This window comes from Megascapheus bottae, chromosome 4 (genome assembly GCF_031878675.1).
Source record: "Megascapheus bottae isolate mThoBot1 chromosome 4, mThoBot2.hap1, whole genome shotgun sequence".
NCBI classification, from domain to species: Eukaryota; Metazoa; Chordata; class Mammalia; order Rodentia; family Geomyidae; genus Megascapheus; species Megascapheus bottae.
Genome location: NC_143512.1, coordinates 5,044,430 through 5,070,522, shown reverse-complemented (window position 1 = coordinate 5,070,522; position 26,093 = coordinate 5,044,430). Strand labels below are relative to the sequence as shown.

At 43.8% G+C, this 26,093-nt stretch overlaps 2 protein-coding genes across 2 annotated transcripts in view; both read left to right on the top strand.

The window, feature by feature from the left end:
- Afap1l1 (actin filament associated protein 1 like 1) overlaps positions 1-12,358 on the top strand; it is a 56,095-nt gene extending 43,737 nt beyond the window's left edge. The window contains exons 16-19 of the mRNA XM_090331247.1: positions 1,936-2,100; positions 4,683-4,861; positions 9,766-9,894; positions 11,255-12,358. Of these exons, the coding sequence (XP_090187373.1) occupies positions 1,936-2,100; positions 4,683-4,861; positions 9,766-9,894; positions 11,255-11,278 (497 nt within the window). The 3' untranslated portion in view covers positions 11,279-12,358. The remainder of the gene's footprint in view (positions 1-1,935; positions 2,101-4,682; positions 4,862-9,765; positions 9,895-11,254) is intronic.
- Positions 12,359-15,599: 3,241 nt separating this feature from the next.
- On the top strand, positions 15,600-23,802 carry Grpel2 (GrpE like 2, mitochondrial). Its single transcript, XM_090331246.1, has 4 exons — positions 15,600-15,678; positions 17,928-18,081; positions 18,954-19,035; positions 22,984-23,802. Exons 1-4 carry the CDS (start codon positions 15,602-15,604, stop codon positions 23,346-23,348), a joined length of 678 nt encoding a protein of 225 aa, XP_090187372.1. The 5' UTR covers positions 15,600-15,601; the 3' UTR covers positions 23,349-23,802.
- Positions 23,803-26,093: the final 2,291 nt, after the last annotated feature.

Here is a 26,093-nt window from a genome sequence, read left to right as displayed (position 1 = left end):
TATCAAAAACCAAAAAATACAGACCTTTTCTTCAAATCCCATGCCTGGGTAAACAGACATTTATTTCTCCTTGTTCTGGAAGGTGGGAAGCCCGCAGATTGGTGTCTGTGAAGCCCATTTCCTCTTTTTATTATTTTTTATGTAGTTGTACAAAGGAGTTGCCATTTAACAAAGCACTCTGAATACAGTATATCTTGTAATGTCATTCAACATTCTCACCCCTTCTCTCACTCTTCTTTAGAAAGAATAATATTGTACCAATTGCACATGAATGCAAAGACTTGGGGAAAAACATTGTGTTAAATGAAGTAAGTCTGGCCCAGAGAGTAAAGGGATTCATGTTCTCCCATATATGTGGAAGCTAGACTTCACTTGTAAATATAAATGGAAATAAGTTAGGTGCTATGCAAATATATACAAACGTATTAGCTGAAATACAGTAGATTGAAGGGAGAACTCAAAATCAAAGTTCAGAAAAATAAACACCAGGAAGAATTGGGTATTCAAAAGGAATGGGCTTTGGCTAAGAGGAAAGGGGTAAATGAGGGGAGAGACTGCAGTCAAGAATCCAGTGTAAGCCGAGCACAATGGCTCATGTCTGTAATCCTAGCTACTCAGGAGGCTGAGATCTGAGGATCGAGGTTCAAAACCAGACTAGGCACAAAAAGCCTGAGACTCTTATCTCCAATTAACCTCTAGAAAACAGGAAGTGGGGCTTGGCACTAGGGTAAGGCAAGGGTAAGGTAGTAGCTTTGAGCTGAAGAGGTCAGGGACAGTGCCCAGGCCCAGGGCTAGGGCTGTAGCCTTGAGCTGAAGAGCTCAGGGACAGCACCCAGGCCAAATTTAAGCCCCATGACCGCTTCCCCCCCCACAAGAAATGTGTATCATCATTGTCAATAACTATACACTTCTCTCTCCAGGCATGAAATGTCATGAAGTCTGTAAAAAGTATTAAAACTTCTCCTTTCAGTACATCTTTTATAAAAAGGAATATTAGGAAAGAAATGCCCTTTTAGAACAAAGCATGTTATCCATCACAAAGATTGTTCCAACATGCATTAGTTCGGTCATCATTTTCTAAAACTTAATAAGCACTCAACATTTTCTAGGTACTATATTAAGTACCTTCTCTTAATTATCTCACTTCAACTTCACTGTATACTGTGAGGTGAATGTCAGAATCCTTTCCACTGAAGGAAAGTGGAGACTGGAGGAAAAACACAAAAGTTAGGACCAGCAGCTGGGCACCATGGCTCACGCCTATAATCCCAGATACTCAGGAGGCTGAAATCTGAGGATCACGATTCAAAAGCAGTTCAGGTAGTCCCTAAGACTTTTATGTCCAGTTTGCCAACAAAAAGCCAGAAGTAGAGCGGTAGCTCAAGTGGTACTATACTAATCTTGAGTGAAGAATCTAAGGGACCGTGCCCAGGCACTGAGTTTAAGCACCAGAACTAGCGCACGCACATATACACACACACAGAGTTACAATGAGAGAAAACAAGCCCTGTTTACCTGCTCCCAAAGCCTTTGTCCTTGGTCCCTGGTATCTGCTAGCGCCCTTTTCCTCAAGGCATTCCATCTAAATATATCAAGAGGAATTAGTTGACTGGGCACCTAGGATCAGTGACTACTCAGATCTCAGGATTTGTGGTCCAAAGCCAGCCTGAGTGGGAAAGTCTGAGATTCTGATCTCCAGAAACAACCAAAAAGCCAGAAATGGAGCTATGGCTCAAGTGATGACCATAAAATCTCAGGGACAACGCCCCGGGCTTGAGTTCAAGACCCAGGACTGGCATATACACACAAAAAGGAATTGGTTGACTCTTCCCATGTTATAGGTGGAGCCATTGAGACTGAGGAAAAGCTGACACAGCGTGTATCTCACCAGAGACCATAACTGAGGGCCTTGCCTCCCTTCCCCACATCTCGCAGGTGCCAATCAATCTAAGTATGGCAAAAACAGAGCTGAGGAGGACGCCCGGCGGTACCTAGTAGAAAAGGAGAAATTGGAGAAAGAGAAAGAGATGATTCGGACAGAGCTGCTGGCACTGCGGCAGGAGAAGAGGGAGCTGAGGGAAGCCATTCGGAACAGCCCAGGTACTGCATGAGTGCCAGGACCTGGCACAGTATGGGGATATCTGCACAGGCTACTGGCTTTCCACCCAACTGAGAGGATACTCTTCCCTTCCTCCTCTCCCCCCAAAGCATGCGAGGTCAAGTTGATGACTGCTTTGGGCTAGAGGGTTAAAAGCCTCATGGTCATGGGTGATCTCAAGATAGTAAGAGACAGCCTGGGTTTAAGCAGAGTGAAAAACAATGCAGAGGGTGACTCAAGTGGTAGAGCACCTACCTAGCAAATGTGAATCCAAACCCCCATACAGCCAGAAAGAAAGAAGCTAGGTGCTGGCGACTCATGCCTGTAATCTCAGCAACACAGGAGGCTGAGAGCTGAAGATCGCTATTCAAAGCTAGCCGAGGAAGGAAAGCTTGGGAGACTGTCTCTAATAGACTACCCCCACACACACACACAAAAAAGCCAAAAGTGAAGCAGTGGCTCAAGTGGTAGAGAATCTTACCTCTAGTTAAGCACCAAAAACCAGGAAGTACAGCTGTGGCTGAACATGCTAAGAGCAAAAGAAGCTCAGGGATAGCACCCAGACCCCAAGTTCAAGCCTCAGGACTAGCACCAACAAAAAGAGAAAGAAAAAGAAAACCCCTACCAAGTGTGCCTTAACATCACTTTGAACCCAGGTTTGTGTAAGACACTGGTCCCAGGCTGGCAGTGATACATGGTAGCTGTTCCCAGAGTCCTACTCTGAAATACAGGGACTTCTGAAGACCTAACGGGCTCTGTGCTCCTCCACACCCCTCCTTTTCAACTGTTACCTGTCATTCTGTCTAGCCACAGCTTTTATCGTTACCAGCCTGAGGTTTTCCCACATGCTGGGGAAACAGAGGACCTCATAAAACATGTCCACATTTGTGTAGCCCATGAATCTCTGGGTCCTTTTTCCTAAGAAAGGAAACACAAAGTATTTCAGGAGGTCATGAATTGCTCTCAGGCTCAAACCAAGAGCTTGTAGTATGGGTTAGACCCATTCTAAGTGGCCAAGGGGCAGAATAAATGGGAGGGAGGTACATAAAGGCCTTTTAGCCAACTTTTGCAAAAGCCAGAACATGATCAGCTCTCCTCTGTGTCCTGTTTTTTTTTTTTAACTATAGTGCTATCACTTTGTAACACAGTAGACAGATTTATTATGTTATTGTTTATCACATGCATAGATTCTGTAAGAGCAAAAATCTTTTCCAGTTGCACTGTCTGACATCTCACTGTCTAGGAGAGTGCCTGGCACATAGTAAAAAGAACTCAGTGTCTACTAAAGGAAGAATGAGTGAATTCAACATCACTGGGTAACTTTTCAGTGCGGAACTGAGAAGAGAACTAGTTGAAAACCTGGGAGAAACCCATCAGGTGCCCTGACTCTTGACTACAACTCTTGCTACTCAGGAGGTTGAGATCAAAGCTAGCCTAGGCAGATGAATCTGAGAGGTATTTATCCCATTAGCTAGCAACAAGTCAGAAGTGGAAGCATGTTTCAGGTGATAGGGATCCAGCCATGAGCAAAAGAGCTAAGCAAGAGAATAAGGCTCTGAGTTCAAGTAGCAGTAGTATGAGCACTGGTACACACGTATACACATACACACACTTCCTAAAAAAAAGAACACCGCTTAGAAATACCACCAAAAATGTACTAATATGGATTTGTTGGACTAAAGTAAATAAGTAGCAAAATTCTGAAAACTCTCAGCTGTAGGAAGCTTTATATTGACTCTGGCCTGCACACAACAGAAACCAAAGTCAAACTGACATACTGGGAGAAAAAAGATATCTGGAAAATTGAAAAGGCAGGCACTAGCCGTGCACCAGGGGCTCACACCTGTAATCCTAGCTACTCAGGAGATCTAAGAGATCTAAGGATCGTGGTTCAAAGCCAGCCAGAGCACTAAAAAGTCCATAAGAAAGTTTATCTCCAATTAACCGCCAGAAAACTGGAAGTGATACTATGCCCCATAGTGGTATAGCACTGTCCTTGAGCTAAAGAGTTCAGGGACAGCGACTAGGCCCAGAGTTCAAGCCCCACAACCGACAGGGAAAAAAAAAGAGAAAAAGAAAGAAAAAGCAAGTACTGTGAGATTTAAGGACATAAACTGTCACTGGGAAGCTAATTCCCTCATGTTTCTGCCTTCCTGTACTTTGATTTCATTCCCTTCTCCTTGTGGTGGCATAGTAGCTACACAGCTCCAGCCCTCATCTCAGCCTGTTCCCTACTCAGTGACCACACCAACTTGATCCCTAAACCATTCACCATGATCATAAGAGGTAATTATGATCTAGGCCTACATAATGTGCCAAACCCTCAAACTAGGAACGAGGTCTTTCTCATTCAAACCATGGGGAATAATGATTTTCCAGTAGAAAAAGTGGTACCCTGTTTCTGGGAGATGGGAACTAAGCAGCCAAAGACATCACTGTTGGCCTGGCTTTTTAGGCCAAGTTCATCTTCTAACCAAGTCTAGAAAGGCCCTCCAGGAGGGACACTCAGGGTCCAAGGCCCTTGAACAACATCCTGAGTTTCAGGGTAGGCTCAGTTATTTCTCCCTTCTGTCTGCGCACTCAGGAGGAAAGTTGAAGGCCCTGGAGGAGGCCGTAGCCAGCCTGGAAGCTCAGTGTCGGGCCAAGGAGGAGCATCGGATTGACCTGGAGCTGAAGCTAGTAGCTGTAAAGGAGCGCTTGCAGCAGTCCCTGGCAGGAGGCCCGGCTCTGGGGTTGTCCCTGAGCAGCAAGAGCAGGAGTATGGTGAGTGCCTTGTATGTGGGCAGATGTTCTCCTGCAAAGACAGTTGTGCTCGTGTCAGAAAACTGAGGCCCAGAGAGGTAAAGGCATGACTCACCTGCAGCATAGCCTGGATGGGCTCTCTAGCCTGCTCTGTCTAGATCAGCTCTGTTGTGGTCTTAGAAATCTAATATCTTGAGCCAGGCACTATTGGCTCATGCCTGTAATCCTAGCTACTTAGGAGGTGGAGATCACGGATCAAGGTTCAGACCAGCCTAGGCAGGAAAATCTCTGAGACTCTTATCTCCACCTAACCATTAAAATGCCAAAAATGGAGGTGTGGCACAAGTGGCAGAATGCCAGTCTTGAGTGAAAAAGCCAACAGCCTCCAGACCTTGAGTTCAAACTCTAGTACAGACATTCTCCCTTTCCCCCAAAAAATAATCTAAGATCTTAGAAATGGCCTCAAAATTACTGACGATAACAGCTACTCTTATGTTGAATAGAAAATGTGCTGTTGGGCCAGGAGTTTGGCCTAGTGGTAGAGTGCTTGCCTAGCACACACGAAGACCCAGGTTCAATTCCTCAGTACCACATACATAGAAAAAAGCCTAAAATGGTACTGATGCTCAAGTGGTAGAGCTCTAGCCTTGAGAAAGCCCAAAGACAGTGCTCAGGACCTGAGCTCAAGCCCAGGTCTGGCAAAAAAAAAAAAAGAGAGAGAGAGAAAATGTGCTGTTGGGTCACAACAGTATTTTAACCTGCATAGACTCATAGTCCTATGAGCATGTACTAACTCCATTTGACAGACAGAGAAACTGAGGTTCAGGGGTCTTGAATGACTTGCTCAGGGTCACTCAGCCAAGTGCAAGACAGAATTCCAAGCTCGGGAAGTGTGCCTGCTGATTCCCAGCTAGGTTCATGGCCCTGCCTGGAGTCTACAGTATACCAACCCTGCCCTCTGGACTGAGCATCCATGCTCCCTCAGTTGCTCCTGGCAACCATACAAGGCTGATGTCCCACTTCCAACAGGACATTCAAGTCTCTCAAAGGATCTTTCATCAGCATATAATCATTATACAAAGGACTTTATATATATTTTCTGTATATGCATATAAAATTTGATCAAGTTCATCCCCTCTATTTCTTTTTTATCTCCTCTTCTCTTCCCACCTTTATTTTATAACTTTTTAATAGGCTTCATTATGCTATTTGCATATATACATATAATATACTTGGATGATATTTCCCCTTCTATCACCTTCTCCTCCCTTTCCCCCACCTCCCCTACACACTGGTTATCCCCTCCGATCCCCCTTTTGTATTTGTGTCTTTTTGTTGTTGTTTTCAATCTATTTCTTCAGATGAGAGAAAGCATGAGATACTTGTCTTTCTGAGCTTATCTTGATTAATATAATGGCTTCCAGTTCCATCCATTTTCCTTTGTCAGGATTTTCAATCTCAGTATTTGGGACCAATCATTCTTTTTTTATATGATATATATATATATATATATATATATATATTCTGGAATGCTTAGCAGCATCCCTAATAATAGCACCCCACCTTCAGTTATACCCAACAAAACATCTCCACAGCAGGACAGAGTCATACACATGTAATCCCACTATTCAGAAAGCTGAGGCAAAAGGAATACAAGTTTAAGGCTAGCCTATGCTATGAAGTGAGTTCTAGGTCATCCTGGACTATGGTACTATCTCAAAAAATATGTTTAAATTTCTTTAGAAACTTGCAGATGTTCCTGCGAGACCAAAATCTCTCCTAGGTAGGGACCATTAAGAATTAGTGACCAGCTGGATGCCGACAGCTTATGGCTATAATCTTAGCTACTCAGGAAGCTGAGATCTGAGGATCACAGGTCAAAGCCAGCATGGGCACAAAAGTCTGTGAGACTGTTATCTCTAGTTAACGACCAGAAAACTGGAAATGATTCTGCGGCTCAAGTGGTAGAATGCTAGCCTTGAGCTGAAGAATTCAGGGACAGTTCCCAGGCCAAACCCAAGCCCCACAATGGGAATTAGAGAGAATGGGACCATAGCTGAGCACTAGTGGCTCTTGCCTGTGATCTAGCTGCTCAGGAGGCTGAGGGTCAACTCAGAACCAGCCCAGGCAGCAAAAGAAAGAGAAAAAAAAGAAAGAAGGAAGGAATGAAGGAATGGTAAAGAAGAAAAGGATTGGAGACCAGGAATGTAGCTCAATGGTACAGCCCATTTTGTGCTGATATATGTGGTGCTTTATGTGTGATCCCTAGCACCAAGAGAGAAACAGAGAGACAGAGACAGAGTTAGACTATAAATGTTTTATCATTCTATCCCTAACCCTTGCTGAAATCTTAATAGCAGGAGTGTAATAAATGTCTGTTGAATCAGCAAATGTCTTTCCTACTTTTGGATTAAATCTCAAACAGATGAACAAGCTTGTCTGATAAATAAGAGATGTCATTGGAAGCTGTACTTATATTGCTGTTGTTCCAGGTGGCATGGCCTGGGCAAATCCCAGCCAGAGACTCTGAGGGCAGAGTATCTCACACCCCCACACTTCCTTTCCACAGGGAGTTTCTCCTTTTAGAGCTGATTCACATTTGAATCAGTCACAGAGGGCTGGAGGAGCAGCTAGAACTGGATTCCTCCCAGTTGCTTCTACCCACGAGTTTGCCCTATGTCCCCGGTCCTGTCCCACCACTTTTGATCCTGTGACACTCTTTGGAGATCATGAGGGGTCTGCTCTAAATTCCTTTCAGGCTTAGCTGTTGAGATTTCACACTTAAGGAATTGTTTCCTGTAATATCTTAAGCAATTATGTAGAAGGTGTAAGGAGTAATGGTAGTGGGGGAAATGGGAAAGGATGCCAGAGAGAGGCAGACAGAGGTTAAGAATATAACTGCGTACCTCAGTAGCACAGGATGTACTCATTAGCATGCATGAGGCCCTGCATGGGGCTATGAGATTGTGGCACTGGGCCCCGATCTACTGTCACTACTGGCTGGTAAGGGTTTATTAAGATTTCCTTTAGAATTGGAAAACCTCCATTCAGAGTTTTGTCCCAGACCGTAACTTATATCTCAGAAAATGAATTTGAGGACACTGAGGTAGAGACTAAGACGGTTTATTAGTAAAGCAAAGCAAAGATGGTATACCACCCAGATAGGTATGCGGGCTCATCTGAGAACAGAATAGAGTTTTCTAGCATCACAGGTATTCGTGGCAAAAAAAATTAAAAAGTAGGTTAGGAGCCAGGTGTTAATGGCTCATGCCTGTAATCCTAGCTACTTGCGAGGCTGAGATCTAAGAGTCATGGTTTGAAGCAAGTCTGGGCAAACAAGGCCATGAGATTCTTTTTTTCTTTTTGTCGGTCATGGAGCTTGAACTCTGGGCCTGGTCGCTGTCCCTGAGCAAGAATCTTCAGCTCAAGGCTACTGCCCTACCCCTTGAGCCACAGCACCACTTACAGTTTTCTGGTTGTTAATTGGAGATAAGAACATCACAGACTTCAGTGCTCCGGCTGGATTTGAACCACGATCCTCAGATCTCAGGTTCCTGAGTAGCTAGGATTACAGGAATGAGCCACCTTGCCTGGCTAGGTCCATGAAATTTTTATCTCCAGTTAACGAGCAAAAAGCCAGAAGTGTGCTGGTCCTAGGGTTTGAACTCAGGGCCTAGGCACTGTCCATGAACTTTTGTGCACAAAGCGTATGCTCTACCACTTGAGTTACAATCCCACTTCTGACCTTTGTTGGTTAACTGGAGGTGAGAAGAGAGACTCATACCACTTCCCAGTGTGGGGACTGGCTTCCAATCTTGACTTCAGATTTTAGCATCTTGAGTAGCTAGGATTAGGATTACAGGTATGAGCCGTTCGTGCTGGGATTCTGTGTGCTGTGTGTGTGTGTGTGTGTGTGTGTCTGTGTGTGTGCTGGTCCTGGGGCTTGAACTCAGAACCTGGGCACTGTCTCTGAGCCTCTTTGTGCTCAATACTAGCACACTTGACCCACAGCATCACTTCCACTTTTTCTGAGTAGTTTATTGGAGATAAGAGTCATAACTTGCCTGCCCTGGCTGGCTTTGAACCATAAACCTCAGATTTCAGCCTCCTGAGTAGCTAGAACTATGTCTGTAGCTACCAGCACCCAGCTTCCTGTGTGATTTTTATGGAGTTAATTACTACAGTACTGCCTCAGAATTCCTGGCTATTGTTTCCCATGAGTTTTTGTTTTTATTTTTGTTCTGTTTGTTTTCTGATCTCTCCTCTCTCAGTACCCACTTTAATGGACTTGTTGGAAAGTTGCCTGGTATCTGGTGAGGGTTCAAAAATATTATCTTCTTCTCCGTGCTCTCAGATGTTTGCTTACTATTTCTGCTTTAAAGTGCCTTGTTACTTTTTGTTTGTCGGTTGTTTGGTTTTGGTTGTACTTGGATTTGAATTCAGGGCCTTGTGCTTGCTAGACAAACCAGCTGAGGTATGTCCCAGCCCCATAAAGTGCCTTCTTTTTTTTTTTTTTTTTTTTTGTCAGTCCTGGGCCTTGAACCCAGGGCCTGAGCCCTGTCCTTGGACTTTCTCAAGGCTAAAACTCTACCACTTGATTGAGCCACAGCACCACTTCCAGCTTTTTTCTATCTATGTGGTACTGAGGAATCAAACCCCAGTCTTTGTGCATGCTAGACAAGCACTTTACCACTAGACCAAACTCTCGCCTCCCGCTTTTTTCCTTTCCTTTTTTTTTTGTCTGCTTTGAAGCTTGAACTCAGGGCCTGGGTACTGTCCCTGAGGCTCTTCATGCTCAAGGCATGCTCAAGGCTCTCCCATTTGAGCCCCAGTGCCACTTCCTGTACCTTACTCTTTTAAGAGCAGGCCAGGTGCAAATAACTATCACCAAATCTCACTTAATTTTTTTTTTTTACCATGGACAGGAAACTGCAAATAAACCCCAGAACGGTGTCCCTGAGCCATCTCCCCCTGTCAACTGTGTTTCTGAGCTGAGGAAGAGGAGCCCATCCATTGTGACCACTAACCAAGGAAGGGTGCTGCAGAAAGCCAAGGTATGCCAACAGTTCAGGCAGTCAAAACTCTAGCTGGAGCTAGGTGATGGTGGCTTGTGCCTATAATCCTAGCCGTTCAGGCTAAGATCAGAGAATTGAGGTTGAGAGCAAATGAGGCAGACAAATCCAAGAGACTCATCACCAACTAAATAGCAAAAAACTAGAAGTGGAGATTTGGCTCAAGTGACAGAGTATCAGCTAACTAATGGCAGATTTCCCAAGTTCAAGCCCCAGTACCAATAAACAAACAAACAAAATAGGGCACAGATGTGGTAACTCCCTTTTAAATGTTTTTTTAACAACAAAAAAACAAAAAAAATCATTTTCCATTAAAAACAAAAACTCAGCTATTGAGAAAGGCAGGGAATTCTCAATACTTCTGTCAGTAAAACAACTTTCCTCAGAGGCCATCATTCCTGAATCTCATTCTGAATTCAGTGATTATTTAATCACAGTGACAGCAAAGGCCCTTTTGAAAAGTAGTACTCCAAACCTAGAAACCTGAGTAGAGTGGGAAGAAGAGAGCTGTGTGAGAAGGGTTACTCAGAAAGGGAGAAGAGTATAAGCTAAGTCCTTAAAGAGGGGACAACGCTTGCCATGTCTGAGGATTATCAGTCCGATTTTGTGACTGAAGGGATGAGACCAAATGGTAAGCATTAGGAGATGAGATCAGAGAAGGAACCAGCTAAGCTCAGGCATCCAGACCAGGAACTGACAAGCTTCTTACTTTTTTGGTGCCAGCCCTGGGACTTGAAACTTAGAGCCTTTGGGCCTTGTTCAGCTCTCTGCTCAAAGCTGACCACTTGAGCCACAGCTCCACCCTCAGCATTTTGATGGTTAAGTGGAGATGAGTCTTATAAACTTCGCTGCCAAGGCTAGCTTCAAATTATGACTCCCAGATTTCAATTTAAACCTCCCCAGTAGCTGGGATTGCAGGTGTGAGTAGTACCTGGTGCCCAGCTTGAATTACATTTTCAAGGCTATCTTGGTTACCATGTTGAGAATGTACAAGCAATAACAGCATGAAGAAATGACTTACTTATGACCACAGGATAACTCAGTAGGAGTGAGATCCAAAGCTCTCTTAACTTGCTGGGTACTGGTGACTTATCCCTGTAATCCTAGCTACTAAAGATGCTGAGATCTGAGTATCACAGTTTGAAACCAGTTTGGGCAATAAAGTCTTGGAGACTCTTATCTCCAATAAGCCAAAAAAGCTTGACAAAGTTAAGGGTCTGAGTTCAAGCCCCAAGTCCTAAGCCAAAGTCTTCCTATAAATAGCTGCAGTGAAAACTTTCTCAGCCTAGTCAAACTATCACGCTCAACAAATTGATTTGTCTTCTCTTTCTTGGTACTTAAGGAATGGGAAATGAAGAAGACTTAGAGAACAGAAGAATTCCATTCCAAAAGAAGAATTAGCTTGTCCATCTAAGGTGGGAAAGCTTTTTTCACAGACACCAGAAGACTGGAAGTATCTGTATTCTCTGGGGCATCCGAAAATCCAATTTTTATTGTTTGCATGATTTGAGGTGCTGTGGAAATTCGGGAAGGGGGAGGTGGAGGGTATTCTGTGACTTTAAAGAATGGAAGTGTGGGTGGAGGGAGGCAGAAGTCTGCACAGCTGAGAAGGTTTTGTTGACTTACTTGCCTTCCCTTCTGAAGAAGGAATGAAAGCACTTGAGAATAAGCCATTCCATCAATCTTGACAAGCCCAGGCCAATTCTTAGCCAAAGTAAGGCAGTGCTGAAACCTTGGAGGCACAGTGAAGAGAAAAAAGCCTGGATCATCATTTACCACGTGTGCCTGTTGCATCTTGGCGTAGCACGACAGATCACCTCTGGGCCAGACCAGTATGCTGAAACATCACAAACACCATCCCTGCCTGCACAAAAGTGAACAAAAGCCAACTCTACAGTCATTCCTCCTGTGCCTTAGAGGAAAGCTACTGGAATCTTCCAGATCTGAGTGTTTTTACAACAGAAAGTTGAGCACACAAAAGCAGACAGTGTCACCTGACACTTTATTTGAGCCTGGAGCTCAATTGTCCACTGGAGAGAACAGCCATTGGAGGGTGGGTCATATGCTGTCCTTGACCTGTGTTATGGACACTGAAGCTTGTTGAACTAGGGTTAGATGCTAGGTCTTCAGCCTGAAGACCTCATCCTGCTCTGAAGGTCCCCCTGCCTGGCCCTTCCTTCTCTGCTATGAAGTAAACCTCCCCAGGACAATCACGAGGAAGGTGGCTCAATTCTGCCACACCGGTGCTAATCCTTTTAGACACTTCACTCTCCTAAAGGAGCACGGACCTGAAGTTTGGCCAGCTTCCTTTTTCTGTCACTCCCCACTGTCTCAACACTACGGGCACTTTTTAGGTCTGTCTGTAACACATGTCTCTCCAATAAAGATAAAACCATTTAACTAGTAGCTCAGAGGTCAGTGCAAACGGAGGATGGATTCCAGAATAACCTATAAACATTGCTCTAGAGTCTATGTGTCTGAGTGTGTGTGTGCCAGTCCAGGGGCTTGGACTCAGGACCTGGATGCTGATTGTGAGCTTTTTTTTTTTTTTTTTTGCTCAAGGCTAGTGATCTACTTCTGGAGTCACAGTTCCACCTCTGACTTTTGGTATTAAGTGAAGAATGGTCTCGTGGACTTTTCCTGCCCAGGCTGGCTTTGAATCGTAATCCTTACACCTCAGCCTCCTGAGTGGCTAGGATTACAGGTGTTAGCTATCGATGCCTAGCAAGCCACCAGCACCTGACACTAGATTGTTTTACCCGTAAGGCTCAACATACCTTAGCCTCACTGAAACTTTACCACACTTGTAATCAGAAAAAGAAAAAAAAAAAAAAAAAAAAAGAATGATTGTCCAAAATCCCCTGCTGATCACTGGCAGAGCCTAGAACTTAGAGGCTGTGATCCTAGATCCACACAGCTGCGTGTAAGCCAGTGGGGTGGCCACAGGAAAGTCACTGGACATCTCTCTTGCTCTTTCCATACCTATAAAAACAGAGTCAAGAATTATCCTTTCAAGATTACTGAGAGGAATTTAATGAGATCATATATGGAAAACACCTTGCCTAATGTCAGAAATATGAAACATTCAAGACAAGAGTAGCTTATACTAGATAGGAAACGTCTGATTTAAAACTTAGTATGAAGCTTGGGGCCGGGAGTTTGGCCTAGTGGTAGAGTGCTTGCCTAGCATGCACGAAGACCCGGGTTCAATTCCTCAGCACCACATACATAAAAAAAATCTGGAAGTGGTGCTGAAGCTCAAGTGGTAGAGCTCTAGCCTTAAGAAAGTCCAAGGAGAGTGCTCAGCCCTGAGCTCAAGCCCAGGACTGGCAAAAAAAAAAAGTATGAAGCTGGGCTGTGGTGGCTCATGTCTGTAATCCTAGCTATTCAGGCAGAGGTTGAGATCTGAGGATCGTGGGTTAAAGCTAGCCCAGACAGAAAAATACCTGAGGTTTAAGTACCTGAGACTCTTACCTCCGATTAATCAGTAAAAAGTAGAGGTGTCAGCCTTGAAGGGAAAAAACGAAGTGAGAGATTGAAGGACCTGAGTTTGACCCTTGGTACTAGGGTGCGCGTGCGTGCGCACGCACACACACACATACACACACACACATACACACACACAGCCCTAATATGGGGCCAGGAGTTTGGCCTAGTAGAGTGCTTGCCTAGCATGCATGAAGCCCTGGGTTCAATTCCTCGGTACAAAAAACTAAAGGCCTATGTTCTCTCCACTAAAGATGGAAGGATAGCCAATCCAAACTGATGCTTTCATCCAGATGTTACCTTGGCCTCTTTGGTGACTCAGTTTTTATTTCCAACATCCTTCTTGTGTTGTTATTACAAAGGTGATGTACAGAGGGGTTAGTTACATCTATTAGTTAATAAGTACATGTCTTTTGGGGCAATGTCACCCTCTAATGTTCTTTTTAAAAACATGGATCCTGAAATGGCACCCACCAGTATGTCCCAGTATCTGTCACATCATTTTCTGCAGTTGTTCTGCACTGAAATGACATTTTCTACCATCAGATGTTGGAATCTGAGGAGACCATATAAGTTATTACCAATACTGAGCCCTCACCATTTTAACCTGAGGGCAGATGAGTACAATGCTGTTTACTTTGATATTGCTTTCCTGGTATTTTTTTTTTGCCTTTAATAATTTTTAACCTCAGCCACATACCCAGCTCTTTTTGCTTCTGTTGTTTTCAAATAGATTCTTCCCTCCACCCCACCCCACCCCACCCCACCCCACCCCCAGCCTGAATTGTAATCTTCCTATCTATTTTACTTCCTGTGAAGACCAGGTGGCAGGCGTATACTACCACATCCAGCTTTTTATTGGTTGAAATGAGATCTTGTGAACTTTATGCCCAAGCTGGAAACCATCCTCCTCACCTCAGCTTGCCAAGTAGCAAATAACAAATGTTAACTACTGTATCTGCTTCCCTTGATTTTTGAACAAGAGGTTCTGCATTTTCCTGTCTTTTAAATAATGCAGCCAGTCTTTTGAGATAACGAAACACTTTTCCAAACATTTCATTGGGTGCCACTAAATTCTGTGAGATCCATTATATTCACTGTTTCCACAGTGATGATGAGTGGTACTAGGGCTTAAACTCAGGGTCTTGAACTCACAAAGCTTGCTTACTCACGGTTGGTACTGTACCACTTAAGTTATACTTTGTTTTGTGTGTGTGTGTGTGTGTGTGTGTGTGTTGTGTTGTTTTTGCGGGTCCTGGGGCTTGAGCTCAGGGCTTGGGCACAGTTCCTGGGCTAGTGCTCTACCACTAGAGCCACAGCAACACTTCCAGCCCTTTCTGAGTAGTTTACTGGGGATCAGCATCTCATGGACTTTACTTCCCCAGGGCTGGCTTCAAACCACAGTCCTCAGATGAGCCTACTGAGTAGCTAGGTTTACAGGCAGGAGCCACTAGCGCCTGTCCTCTAGAATGGCTTTTAAACAGAATTTTGCTGACTTTCCTATCTGACCTGGCCGCCTGAACAGCCAGGATGACCGATCCACCAACATCGGGCCCTATTATGAACTCCAAATCTCTACTTCAACCATGTGTTATGCCACAGCATTCAGAGGCACATTAATACTTAATGGGTGTGTGAGTGGGTACATACATGCAGCACACTGCATCCCAATGTCAGGCTGAAGGAGTAGGTCAGGATCCAGGGTCCGCTCCTCCACCCCCACCACACCCGGTCCCTCGACTCCCAGCATCCGGGCCTAGAAGGTCAAATCAGACTGGGGGGGGGGAGGCAGACACCTGCGGCTGCGCTTCCGCCCGCGGCTGCGCTTCCGCCCGCGGCACGCGCTCCGCCGCGATCGCGTTCCTCCGCTCCAGCAGTTCCCCTGTGGCGATCCCCTTTGAGTAGGCTGCCCACAGTCAGCCATGTTTGCCTCCTAGGCTTCCGAGGCCTGTGCCTGTCACCTTGAAACACTTGGCGTGTTTGGGCTTTACGCAGAGCTCGGGCTTCACTTAACACGCTCCGAGCAGGAAGCGTGGCGTTCCGCCCGGAACCACAGCGCGGCGCACCGGACAGCCGGAAGTGCGGTGTTCCCACCCGGAAGTTCCTCCAGGGAAACGCTGGCCCCCGGCGGCCCGGCTGCGCACGCGTCTTTCGACCGGGAGCCGGTGCGCAAGCGCCGCCTGCGTCCTCTCGCGCCCGGAACATGGCCGCGCGGTCGCTGTGGGCGGTCCGGCGGCGGGTGCAGCGCCTCCTGGCCTCCAGCATCCCGCCGGACAGCAGGTAAGCACTGGGCACCGGGAGTCGGGGGTGTGGAGGCCCGGTGGGACTGGCGAGTGCGTGGGGACGGCGTGAGCTGGGAAGCGCGGGCAACGCAGCCCGCCGTGCTTCGGCCTCCGGGACGCGGCAGTGACGGTCCCATTTTACAGGAGGGGAAACCGAGGCCCAGGCTCCCAGGAAGGTGGGCTGGTGCCAGGTCTCGTCCTGAGTCGAGACGGAGAGTCCTTGCGCCCCGAGCGCCGGCGGGGGCGCCCCTCGCGGGCCCGCGGCGCAGGTGCGGCGCGCAGGCGGAGGCCCCGGGACGCCGGGTGGCCGTGGGCGGCCCGCACCCGAGCATCGTTTCACCTGCTCGGGAAGCAGGGCGTGGCGCCTCGTTTCTCCAGGTCGTCCGCGAGGTGTGAAAAGTCACTACGGCCTGGTCCACCAGCAGATTTTTATTTCTCCGCCGACTGACTGCAGAACTTTAAGTCATTTTTACTAATTAGGTTTAAAACTAAACCGCTTAGGATTCTATAAACTGAGGCTTTTTCAAACTGGATTATTCTTAGAAATGACAACCTCACTGTAAATAAATAAGTCAAGGTTCAAGAACCGGTGCTAAATGTACCCACACACTGGATTTTCTCTTGCTGATTTGACTTGAATTCAAGAATAGGTAAATAGAACTTCCTTAAAGACGGAGGAGTCACAAGTGATGTGTAGGAGGAGGAGGGGAAGATTAGAAAAGCCACAGGCCCAAGACCTGCTATAAACTGGTTCCTAGTCTAAATTTCCTGTCTTAGTGATAATTGCTGCCCTTAGCTCATAAGAAACAAATACTGTGCCAGTCCTAGGGCTTGAACTCAGAACCTAAGCGCTGTCCTTGGGCTTTCGTAAGGCTAGAGCTCTACCACTTGAGCTACAGCACCACTTCTGGCTTTTTCTATGTATGTGGTACCGAGGATTCGAACCCTGGTCTTCATGCATGCTAGGCAAGCACTCTAGGCCAAACTCCCGCTTCCCCCCCACCCCCTGTTTGGTTTTGGTGAACCAGATTGTCAAGGTCAGGAGCAGGAAGCTCAAATCTTCCAGCTAGTTGGTAAGGGATGTTGTTGTGGCAAGACAGAGTTTATTATGAGAACTGAACTGCTAGCCTTCATGAGATGTAAGTGCAGACTGATCAGGAATTTTACAAGAAGGGAGAGAAGGATTCTTTTGTTCAGGCACAGACAGTTATCTTGTTACCTCATAGGCCACATGTTTTGGGGGAGTAGTTAGGTTTTTTTGCGGAGTATTTTGAGCTTGTGAAGTCAAAAGGTTATTGAAAAAGCAAGCTGCCCATTCTTGAAAAGCTGGTTTCAAATTGACCTTGAATGGGTTCTGGGGACACTTCCTGAAAGACAGCCTAAAACCTAAGCACTTTGTTATTTAAGGAATTTCTTTCAGATTAAACACAGGCCTTAGCCAATTTCATTAGCTGTACAAAATTCTGCATTGCATAATGATTGAACATAAGAATCTGTTTTAGTAGTGTTTATTTAGTCCAGCCATATAGCAAGTATTTTATACATGCTTCATTGGCTTGACTCTGAATATAATGGTTTTTCATCCTTAAAAGCTCTTAAAAATTTGTGATCAAAAGGCTTAGAATTCTAAGCCTAAGTCAGCTCTCTCTGCTAAATACGACTTTTCCTTTTCCGTAAGAAAAAGAGTTGAGACCTGGAGTGTGGCCTAGTGGTAGAATGCTTGCCTCGCATGCACAAAGCCCTGGGATCGATTCCTTGGTACCACATACACAGAAAAAGCTGGAAGTGGTGCTGTGGCTTAAGCGGTAGAGTGCTGGCCTTGAGAAAACTCAAGGCAGTGCCCAGGCCCTGAGTTCAAGCCCCAGAACTGGAAAAAAAGAAAAAGTTAAGGCTGATGCTCTCCTGATAGGGAAAACTGCTGTAGTTAAGGGTAGGCAGCAGTGGTGTGAATATGGATTGTGTGCTTTAAATTAATTATGATATGTGAACTACATCTCAATAAAACTGTTCTTTTTGAAAGTTTTTAGAGAAACCAAAATAGTACTTAATATGTTGTGAGATGAAAACCTGATTATGCAGGTAAAGTTGTCTTGTGCCTAATGCCAGCATTGTAGAATTTATTTATTACCATAACTGAAAACATTTCTAGGATTTGAGTATGGGACATTTCTGGTTTCTGAACTTGCAGTAATTTTCCTTTTTAATGATGGCATTTCTTCATTATATGTCTCCTCCCTCCTGCTTTAGGGAATGGCTGCCTCCATTCAGCACAGCCCCCCAGAGAAATGCTGGTGAGGACTGTGGTTCTGAAGATCCTCCTGCTGACCGCGGGCCCTCCCTTGCGGAGCAAGCCTTAAGGTTAAAAGCTGTTAAACTGGAGAAGGAAGTCCAGGATTTGACAGTAAGTGGATTTTGTAATATCTGTTCTATCCTTTCTCCTAACTTAAATGTTTAAGCAGTTTTATATGGCAACGTAAATGAAATTTTTCCATATATTTTTATTGTAATAAATAGAAAGGTTACATTATATTCACCAAATATGAAACTTTTTTTCTCATTGGCTCTTTACCCCTCATTCCTCCACAGTTCTCTTGCTAGGTGTACTAGTTGGGAGAGGAAGGGTTAAAAATGTTGCCACTCCCCAAAAGAACAGTCATCTTTTCAGCCCCTTGTTGTATTAGAGCCTTTGTGGGCCCTTTAGAGGAAGTGCAGTGGGTCACTGACCATTGTATTCTGTTGATTAGACCACATTTGGCATTCTGGACCCAGCCCTGGGCTGGCCCGTATCCAGAGAGAAAGAAAATAGAGATAGCTAAGCCAGTAATTCCAAAGCAAAACTACTCAAAGATGAGTAAGCTGGAAAACCATTGAGGGAGCCAGGAATTGTAAGAGTTGGAGAGAAAAGTACTAACAGGGCTAAAACTTCTTTCAAATAGATGAGCCACTTTTAAAATGTATAGTTAACCAAAAGTTGAAGTCAGTGAAAGAAAGTGTGTTGTTTGTTCTCAGTGTTTCCTAAATGAGAGACAGAAAACATTTTCTCTAAATAATGGATTTGAAGCTTGTGTAACAACTTGCAGACTGGATGACTGATTGTCCCGGCTTCAGAAAAGTAAATATCTGCTTTGGCTGGGGCTGATCTAAGATTTTTACAATTCCTGTTTTGCTTTAAATTATTCTCATAGAGGTGACATTTATAAAGTATGCAAAGACATTATTTGCCAGGGATACTCATTTGCTTTTTTATCCTTTGATTTCACTTTTGATGTCTAGCTGAGGTACCAGAGAGCTGTAGCTGATTGTGAAAACATAAGGAGACGAACCCAGAGATGTGTGGAAGACGCCAAGATATTTGGTGAGAGTGACTTAAATAAATACATTTTAGTTGAAGGGCACTTAGTAGATCTGCAGACTGAGTGGTCCAGTAACTGATGCCTCCTGCATCCTTCCCTTGTTCCCCAGAAAGCTTTGTTCTTGCTCCTGGAGTGGTGTCATGTTGACCACTGGCTAAAATTAATGAGGGAATCATGGAGGTGCTCAGAGGAGCATCCAAAGAGCAGTTATGTAGACAGTCAGGAGTGCTGGAAGTAAAACTGGTACATGTCCATAGAGCACTAATCAACTATTTCACCAAAAAGTCCTTGTTTCTGTGTTTAGAATCCTTTCGTTTGCTATTCGTATTCTACACATTGGTAACTTAGAAAGCAGTTGAAGACAAAGGTTCAGATACCCTAGGCTAGACTCTTCCTTTTGTTGTTGTTGTTAGTCGTGTGGCTTGAACTCTGATCCTGTTCACCATCCCTGATCTCTTTAGTTCAAGGCTAGTTCTCTACCACTTGAGCGACATCGCCACTATTCCATGTATTTTTTTTTTTTTTACGGTAGATGATAGTCTTTCAGAAATGTTTATTTAAAAGGTACCAAATGTGTTTGTGAAGTGTTAGCTAAACAACTGGGATTCAGTAGTAAAAGTAAGGGACTACTTTCTGCACTTAGAATTTAATGTGGAGCATTGTACTTTCTGTCCTTGCATGTACAATGAAAGTACAGAGGGGCTCTTGGGTATTATGTTGTCCCATCTTCTATAGCATGTGCCTTCCTGGATTTTGTCTGTACTTGTGCTTAGCATCACTTTGTTCTGGTGCTGTGCCATCTCCCATGTTTTGTCATGGACTCTGCTTTTCTCTGATATATATCTTCTGTCACAAAGCTTCAATGTCAATGAAACATTAACCACCACATTATATTTCAAGTATTTCCTCTGAGTTTTAGCATCTTATTTCCAAATCTACAGCAAAATCCAGCAAACCATAGCCTGCTAGTAGTTGATCCATTAGTACAGTTTTTTGTTTTATTTGTTTTGCCATCCAGGGGCTTGAACTCAGGGCCTGAGCACTGTCCCTGAGCTTCTTTTGTTCAAGGTTAGTACTCTGCAACTGGAGCCACAGCACCGTTTCCTGTTTTCTCTGTTTATGTAGTACTGAAGAATTGAACCCAGGGCTTCTTGAATGTTTGGCAAAGCACTCTACCACTAAGCCACATTCCCAGCCCAAGTACAATTTTTATTTTTTATTTTTATTTTTTATTTTGCCAGTCCCAGGGCTTGAGCTCAGGGCTTTCTCAAGGCTAAAGCTCTACCACATGAGCCACAACACCACTTCCAGCTTTTTTCTATGTATGTGGCATGTCTTCATGCATGTCAGACAAGCACTCTACCACTAGACCAAAGTCCCTGCCCCCAAGTACCATTTTTAATGTCATGATAGGTGGGCAAGGGAATGTGGATGAAGTGGTAGAGTGTGTGCCTGCCAAAGCATAGGGCCCTGAGTTCAAACCCCAGTACTACCCCCAAAAAACAAAGAAGCAGCAGCTTATTGAATGTCATAATGTTTTAAAATCCATGGAAACTTGTTTCCTCTTTTGTATAATTGCCTAAGATTTTGTCTCTTATTCCACAAAGCTTAGCATGTATTAGATGATCATTTACTAAAAAGATTGCTGGCCTCTAAGCTATGGGAATCTCTGTAGCAAATAGTCTAATTATGATAGTGGTCAGGTTTCTCCCATGTTGCTGAGTGGAAAAGAGATGAGGGGCTCTCCAGAAGCCAAGCTTTGAGTTAGAACTAGCGTTGTCAGTTTCCTCAAGTATTAAAATATCTAGGAACAAACCCATGTTAATTCAAAAGACTTTGATAGTGAGTATATTAGCTTAGAACAAGATGTATCTAGGAAAAGATGCCACCTTCCTTATTTGCTTAGGTTATTTCTTCCAAGTAATGAGAGATATTTAGAAAATTGAAGATTAATGGAAAAGGAAGGTAGAATGTTCTTGAGGGATGTAGCATGCATGATACTGTTTAACTTTCCAAAGGTAGTTTTGTCTTTAGAAGTCTACTTTCTGGCTCACAAAGATCCATTTTTCTAAGATGACATGATCATTATTAAAGTACTAGAATAAAATACTGTCAAAGACTGAACCTTCAGTATACAAACAAGAGAACCTGACTTTGGCTGTTGTTTACCCAAATTCATATAATAGAAAACAAAAGATAATGTACATATCAGCCCAGAAGCTTGCAGCTTTTAAAATTCTGTAGAGGTCTAGGGGCCGTGAGCATGGCCCAGTGGTAGAGTACTTGCCTAGCATGCACCAAACCCTGGGTTCAGTTCCTTAGTACCACGTACACAGAAAAACTGGAAGTGGTGCACTGGCTCAAGAGGTAGAGTGCTAGCCTTGAGAAAGCACAAGGACAGTGCCCAGGGTCTGAGCTCAAGCCCCAGGACTGGCAAAAAAAAAAAAAGGAAAAGAAAAGATCTGTAAATGTCTAATTCAGTGGCATAGCAGTTCCATAGCATTTGTGAAGCCATGGGTTTTATCTCCAGCACCAGAAGGAAAGTAAAAAATACATAAAACAAGCTGGAATTTTGCTACTGCTATTAAACAAGGCACTGGCTGGCACTGCCTTGGTTTCATTCTTTCCATTGCCTCTTCCCTACACCAGATCAGACCATATCACACCTACATTCTTTCCTTAGTACTCCTATCTTCTTTCCTTCCCACCCCATATATTATCTCCCCACCTCACCCACCCTCAATCCAGTGTGTCTGTGTCTGTGTCGGTGTGTGTGTGTCTGTGCACATGCTATTTGAGGCTTCCATTGTTTTCCTTTAACTATTGGGTCTCTATCACCTGGAAAGTAGAGATGAAATGTCTACTTTTCTAGTCTTTCCCTTCCGTGTAGAAAACAGGTCTTCTCAGATCTCTCTTCTGACATGTCTGTTATTGCTTGCTGTGGCTGATTTTCCTTCTCATCTTGGCAGCTGCCCATTTTAACCCCGTGATAGAAACTTGTCTCTGGATAAACAAAGTCTTTCCTCAACTTCCACTGATTAGTATACCATAGACCTCTAATGAAGATATTTCCATACTCTCATCTCCATAAGAAGTTGTGAAGCAGGAGAAATGGAATATGGGATTTCTTAACAGCTGAATTTATGTTTTTGGGGGGGGTTTTGTCATGTTTCTGATGCTGTTTTTTTTGGTGAGGGGGGCAGTCCTGGGGCTTGAACTCAGGATCTGGGCACTGTCTCTGGACGCTTTTTGCCCAAGGCTAGCACTCACCACTTGAGCCACAGTGCCGCTTCCGGCTTTTTCTGTGTATGTGGTTCCAGGGAATTGAACCCGGGGATTTGTGCATGCTAGGTGACTATGCTACCACTAGGCCATGCTCCTGGCCCACATGGTGCTGTTTTTGAAGCAAGGTCTCACTGTGTAGCTCAGTCTGGCCTGCTGACTAGGATCCTCCTGCCTCTGTCCCAGATGCTGACTTTCCTTTTGCAGCAGAGAATGGTTTTGTGGCCAACTTCATAGCAGGCAGTTGAATATTCATCTCATCTGTAGTTATATCTTACCTTCCTTTTCCTTTTTAGCCAGCCTTCATCTTGTGCCAAGAAGTGGGTCCTGGGTTCTATCCCTAGCACCACATAGATCCAAAACAGAATAAGCCAGTCTGTCATCCTAAAAGTGTTGAGTCCCCTACCTGATCCCCCAACAAAACTAGTTCCTGGACCTTGCTTCTTTTCCCCATTTCCCAGTAGGACTTCTAGTCACATACATCTTCTGAGAGAGATACTGACTTGACATTTGAGTTGGAATGGCCAAGTTAATGATCCCAATTCCAGTGTAGCCTTCTTGTTTTCTGATTACACAGTGTATAACACACTAGTGAGCTCTCTGACCTTGTCCCAAATTCTAAAGGGTTGACTAACTCATCACAAACTAAGTGTCTGGTTTCTCTGTAGGAATCCAGAGCTTCTGTAAAGATTTGGTAGAGGTGGCAGACATCTTGGAGAACACGACCAAGTGCATTGCTGAAGAAACAGACCCTGAGGACCACAAGCTCACTCTGGAGAAAGTCTTCCGAGGGTTGTCACTTTTAGAAGCCAAGCTGAAAAGTGTGTTTACCAAGCATGGCCTGGAAAAGATGGCCCCCATTGGTGACAAATATGACCCTCATGAGCATGAACTCATCTGTCATGTTCCAGCTGGTATTGGGGTGCAGCCTGGCACTGTGGCATTAGTAAGGCATGATGGGTACAAACTTCATGGTCGTACCATTAGACTGGCCCAGGTGGAAGTGGCTGTTGAGTCTCAGAGAAGACTTTGAGCAGGCCTTCAGGAACTGAGTGTCCACACAGTGCAGTCACCTGTGTTTCCTTTATTTATTAAACTAGGTTTGTATTGTACATGAGGTACTTCATGTGATCTGTTCTGGATTTAGTCATATTGGCTTTGTTTCTGGTGTTTATGACCTGTTTGGTCTCATCACAAGTCTTGCCATTGAGATTTGAGCAATGTGGTGAGTACTCCTAGATCTTTATAATATGTTTACAAAAATTATTCTTAAATTGGTACTCTGATATTCTGAATCCAAAATCCTCTTAAGTTTGTATATCCAACAGATCATTGGGTTTATTAGTCCAGTGTCTGTATGTTATGTTTTATGGGAAAAGTAAACAGGGACTAGTACTACATTTGGTATTTAGATGATAAAGCTTTATCCTTGCATAAATTTAGATCCTTTGGGTTGATTTTTATATACATAGTTTTTCAGGATTTTTTTTAAAAATTACTTTATACTTAGCCATCCTTTGTCCTTGTAGTTGCTGTAGGGGTTTTGCTCACACTGCTATGTCATACCTACTCCTTCCCAACATTTTTGGATGAGATAAAGGGCCAGACAAGTCATAAGGTAGCATTAAGAATTCAGAATGCTCCCTTTGCTTCCAGTAACAAATTCTCAGCATTTTCAGGCATAAGTAAGTAGCCGCTGATGGCCCAACCAGTGTGTGTAGACAATCACTACATTGTTCCATCTCTACACCGAGCCTGCCTCTGTCACTTAGGGTTCTATGTAGATGTGAAAGGAGATGATGAGGACAAAAATGTTACTAGGTCCCTACAATTTTCCATTTCAGTTAGGTTAGGATTCCCCCTCGCCCCCTTTGTACTCACCAGTCACTCACTACCTCTCTTACATTGACAGACATTACATTTTTGTTTTTGTGGTGCTGGGGTTTGTACCCAAGGGTCTCGTGGCTCTACCACTGAGCCTTAACTCCCAGCAGTGACAGTTTCCTAATTTTTGTAGCCATCTTAATATAGTCAAAATTGTATAAATGTCTAGCTCTTTTATATATTCATCTTCGGAAGTTAAGGGACATAGGGGTTGTTAGATTGTTTCTTTTTTTTTTTATAGTGTCCTGTAAAATTTGCCTAGTAAATGACTTAACAATGAATAATACATTAGATTTTAGAACAAAGATCAGTTAAAGGTACTTCAGTGCTAGAAAAAGCTTCAGTCTCATCTTACCCATTCTACTGCTGAAGTATGAAAATCCAGTCCTCTTAGAACTGGACCCAAAGGGGGATAGGGGGTGGGGGGATGTCTAGTAACTAATTTCAGTAAGAGCTTTACACACATGATGGATTAACAGAAAAACCATATATATATATATATATACATACATACATATGTATATATATATTTTTTGTATGTGTATACAAGGAACTCCCACAATAAGGTTCAAAGAAGGCCAGTTAATTGATAGGTGCACAGTTACAGATGGGCTGGTGGGGGCAAGAGGTTAATGGTTAAAGGCATCTTGTTATACAAGTAAAGTCAGATAAGAAAAGTTTGAAGCAGCCTTCTTTCTCTTACAGGTACCTTTACTAATGTAAGTTTCCTTTCTAGGAGAAAATTTATTTTATAATAGTACAGCCAATACAAGCTGTGTCTGCAGTTTGAAAATAGCCAGCTTAATATATCCCAGAGAAGTTTATTTTGGTGAGGCAAAATATGTTCGTATTTGGGGGTGGTAAGTTATCTTAGTAATTCTTGGACAATATACAGAATGTAATATTTTAAGTAATACAGAATTATCAATTCTGTGGGCCTTACTGTCTCTTAGATTTAAACACTTAAGTAGTAGGAGTGATAAGAAAGCACTTAGATGGGGGTCAGAGAAATAGACATGCACTTTTAAAATGTAATCAAAAGATCCTTTTAGCATTCCACTAAGTATAAATTTAAACTTAATTAGCAGATAATGCAATTGAGACTTGTCTTTTTTTTTTTTTTTTTAGATCAGTCATAGGGCTGGTATTCAGGGCCTGGATGCTGTCTGAGCTTTTCAGCACAGGGCTAGTGCTCCAATCCTTTGAGCCACAGAGCCACTTCAGGTTTTCTGGCGGTTAATTAGAGATAAGAGTCTCACAGTCTTTCCTGCCTCGGTTGGCTTTGAATGGAGATCCTCTGATCTTTGCTGGGACTACAGGCGTGAGCCACCGTCACCCCGCTGAGATTTGTCACTTTTGCTTTTATTTCTGTGATGTTGAACCAATTAAACTACCTGTGTGTGTTTTGCAGTTACTATTTTTACCAATGAACTGGAATTAACCATAATTTTACATATGGAATGTGAAATTCTTCTGATTACTCTCCACTTCCTTGTTAGAGTGAAAATAAGCTCTTTGATGATTTTATAGCTTTGCAAATTTAAGGTACACATTTAAAATTGGAAGATGAGGATATAATAATAAGCTCAACCAGAAAGGCCAGAGAGCCAGAGCAGCAGACTAGAACTTTGGCATAAACATATATTCCAGTTGCATTCTTAGTGTGATTTGGGACACTAATCATTTCACTTAGCTTGTATATAAGATGGTTTTAATTCTCTAATGATTACTGTGAGGATTAAATGACATGCAAATTGCCTACTAGAGTAGGCCCTTGTATTTATTTTACTGTTCATTTTTAGAGCACGCTTTTTTGCTTTTTTTGTTGTTGTTCAAGACTAGGACTCATTGGCACTCTACCAACTGAGCCATACTTCAAACTCTTTCTGCATTT

What these genes read in the sequence shown, in the direction of transcription:
- Grpel2 (XM_090331246.1), top strand. Translation starts at nt 15,602, where the DNA reads ATGGCCGCGCGGTCGCTGTGGGCGGTCCGGCGGCGGGTGCAGCGCCTC. An exon ending in AGCATCCCGCCGGACAGCAG is followed by an intron (nt 15,679 to 17,927) that starts GTAAGCACTGGG and finishes CTCCTGCTTTAG; the next exon opens with GGAATGGCTGCCTCCATTCA. An exon ending in GGAAGACGCCAAGATATTTG is followed by an intron (nt 19,036 to 22,983) that starts GTGAGAGTGACT and finishes GTTTCTCTGTAG; the next exon opens with GAATCCAGAGCTTCTGTAAA.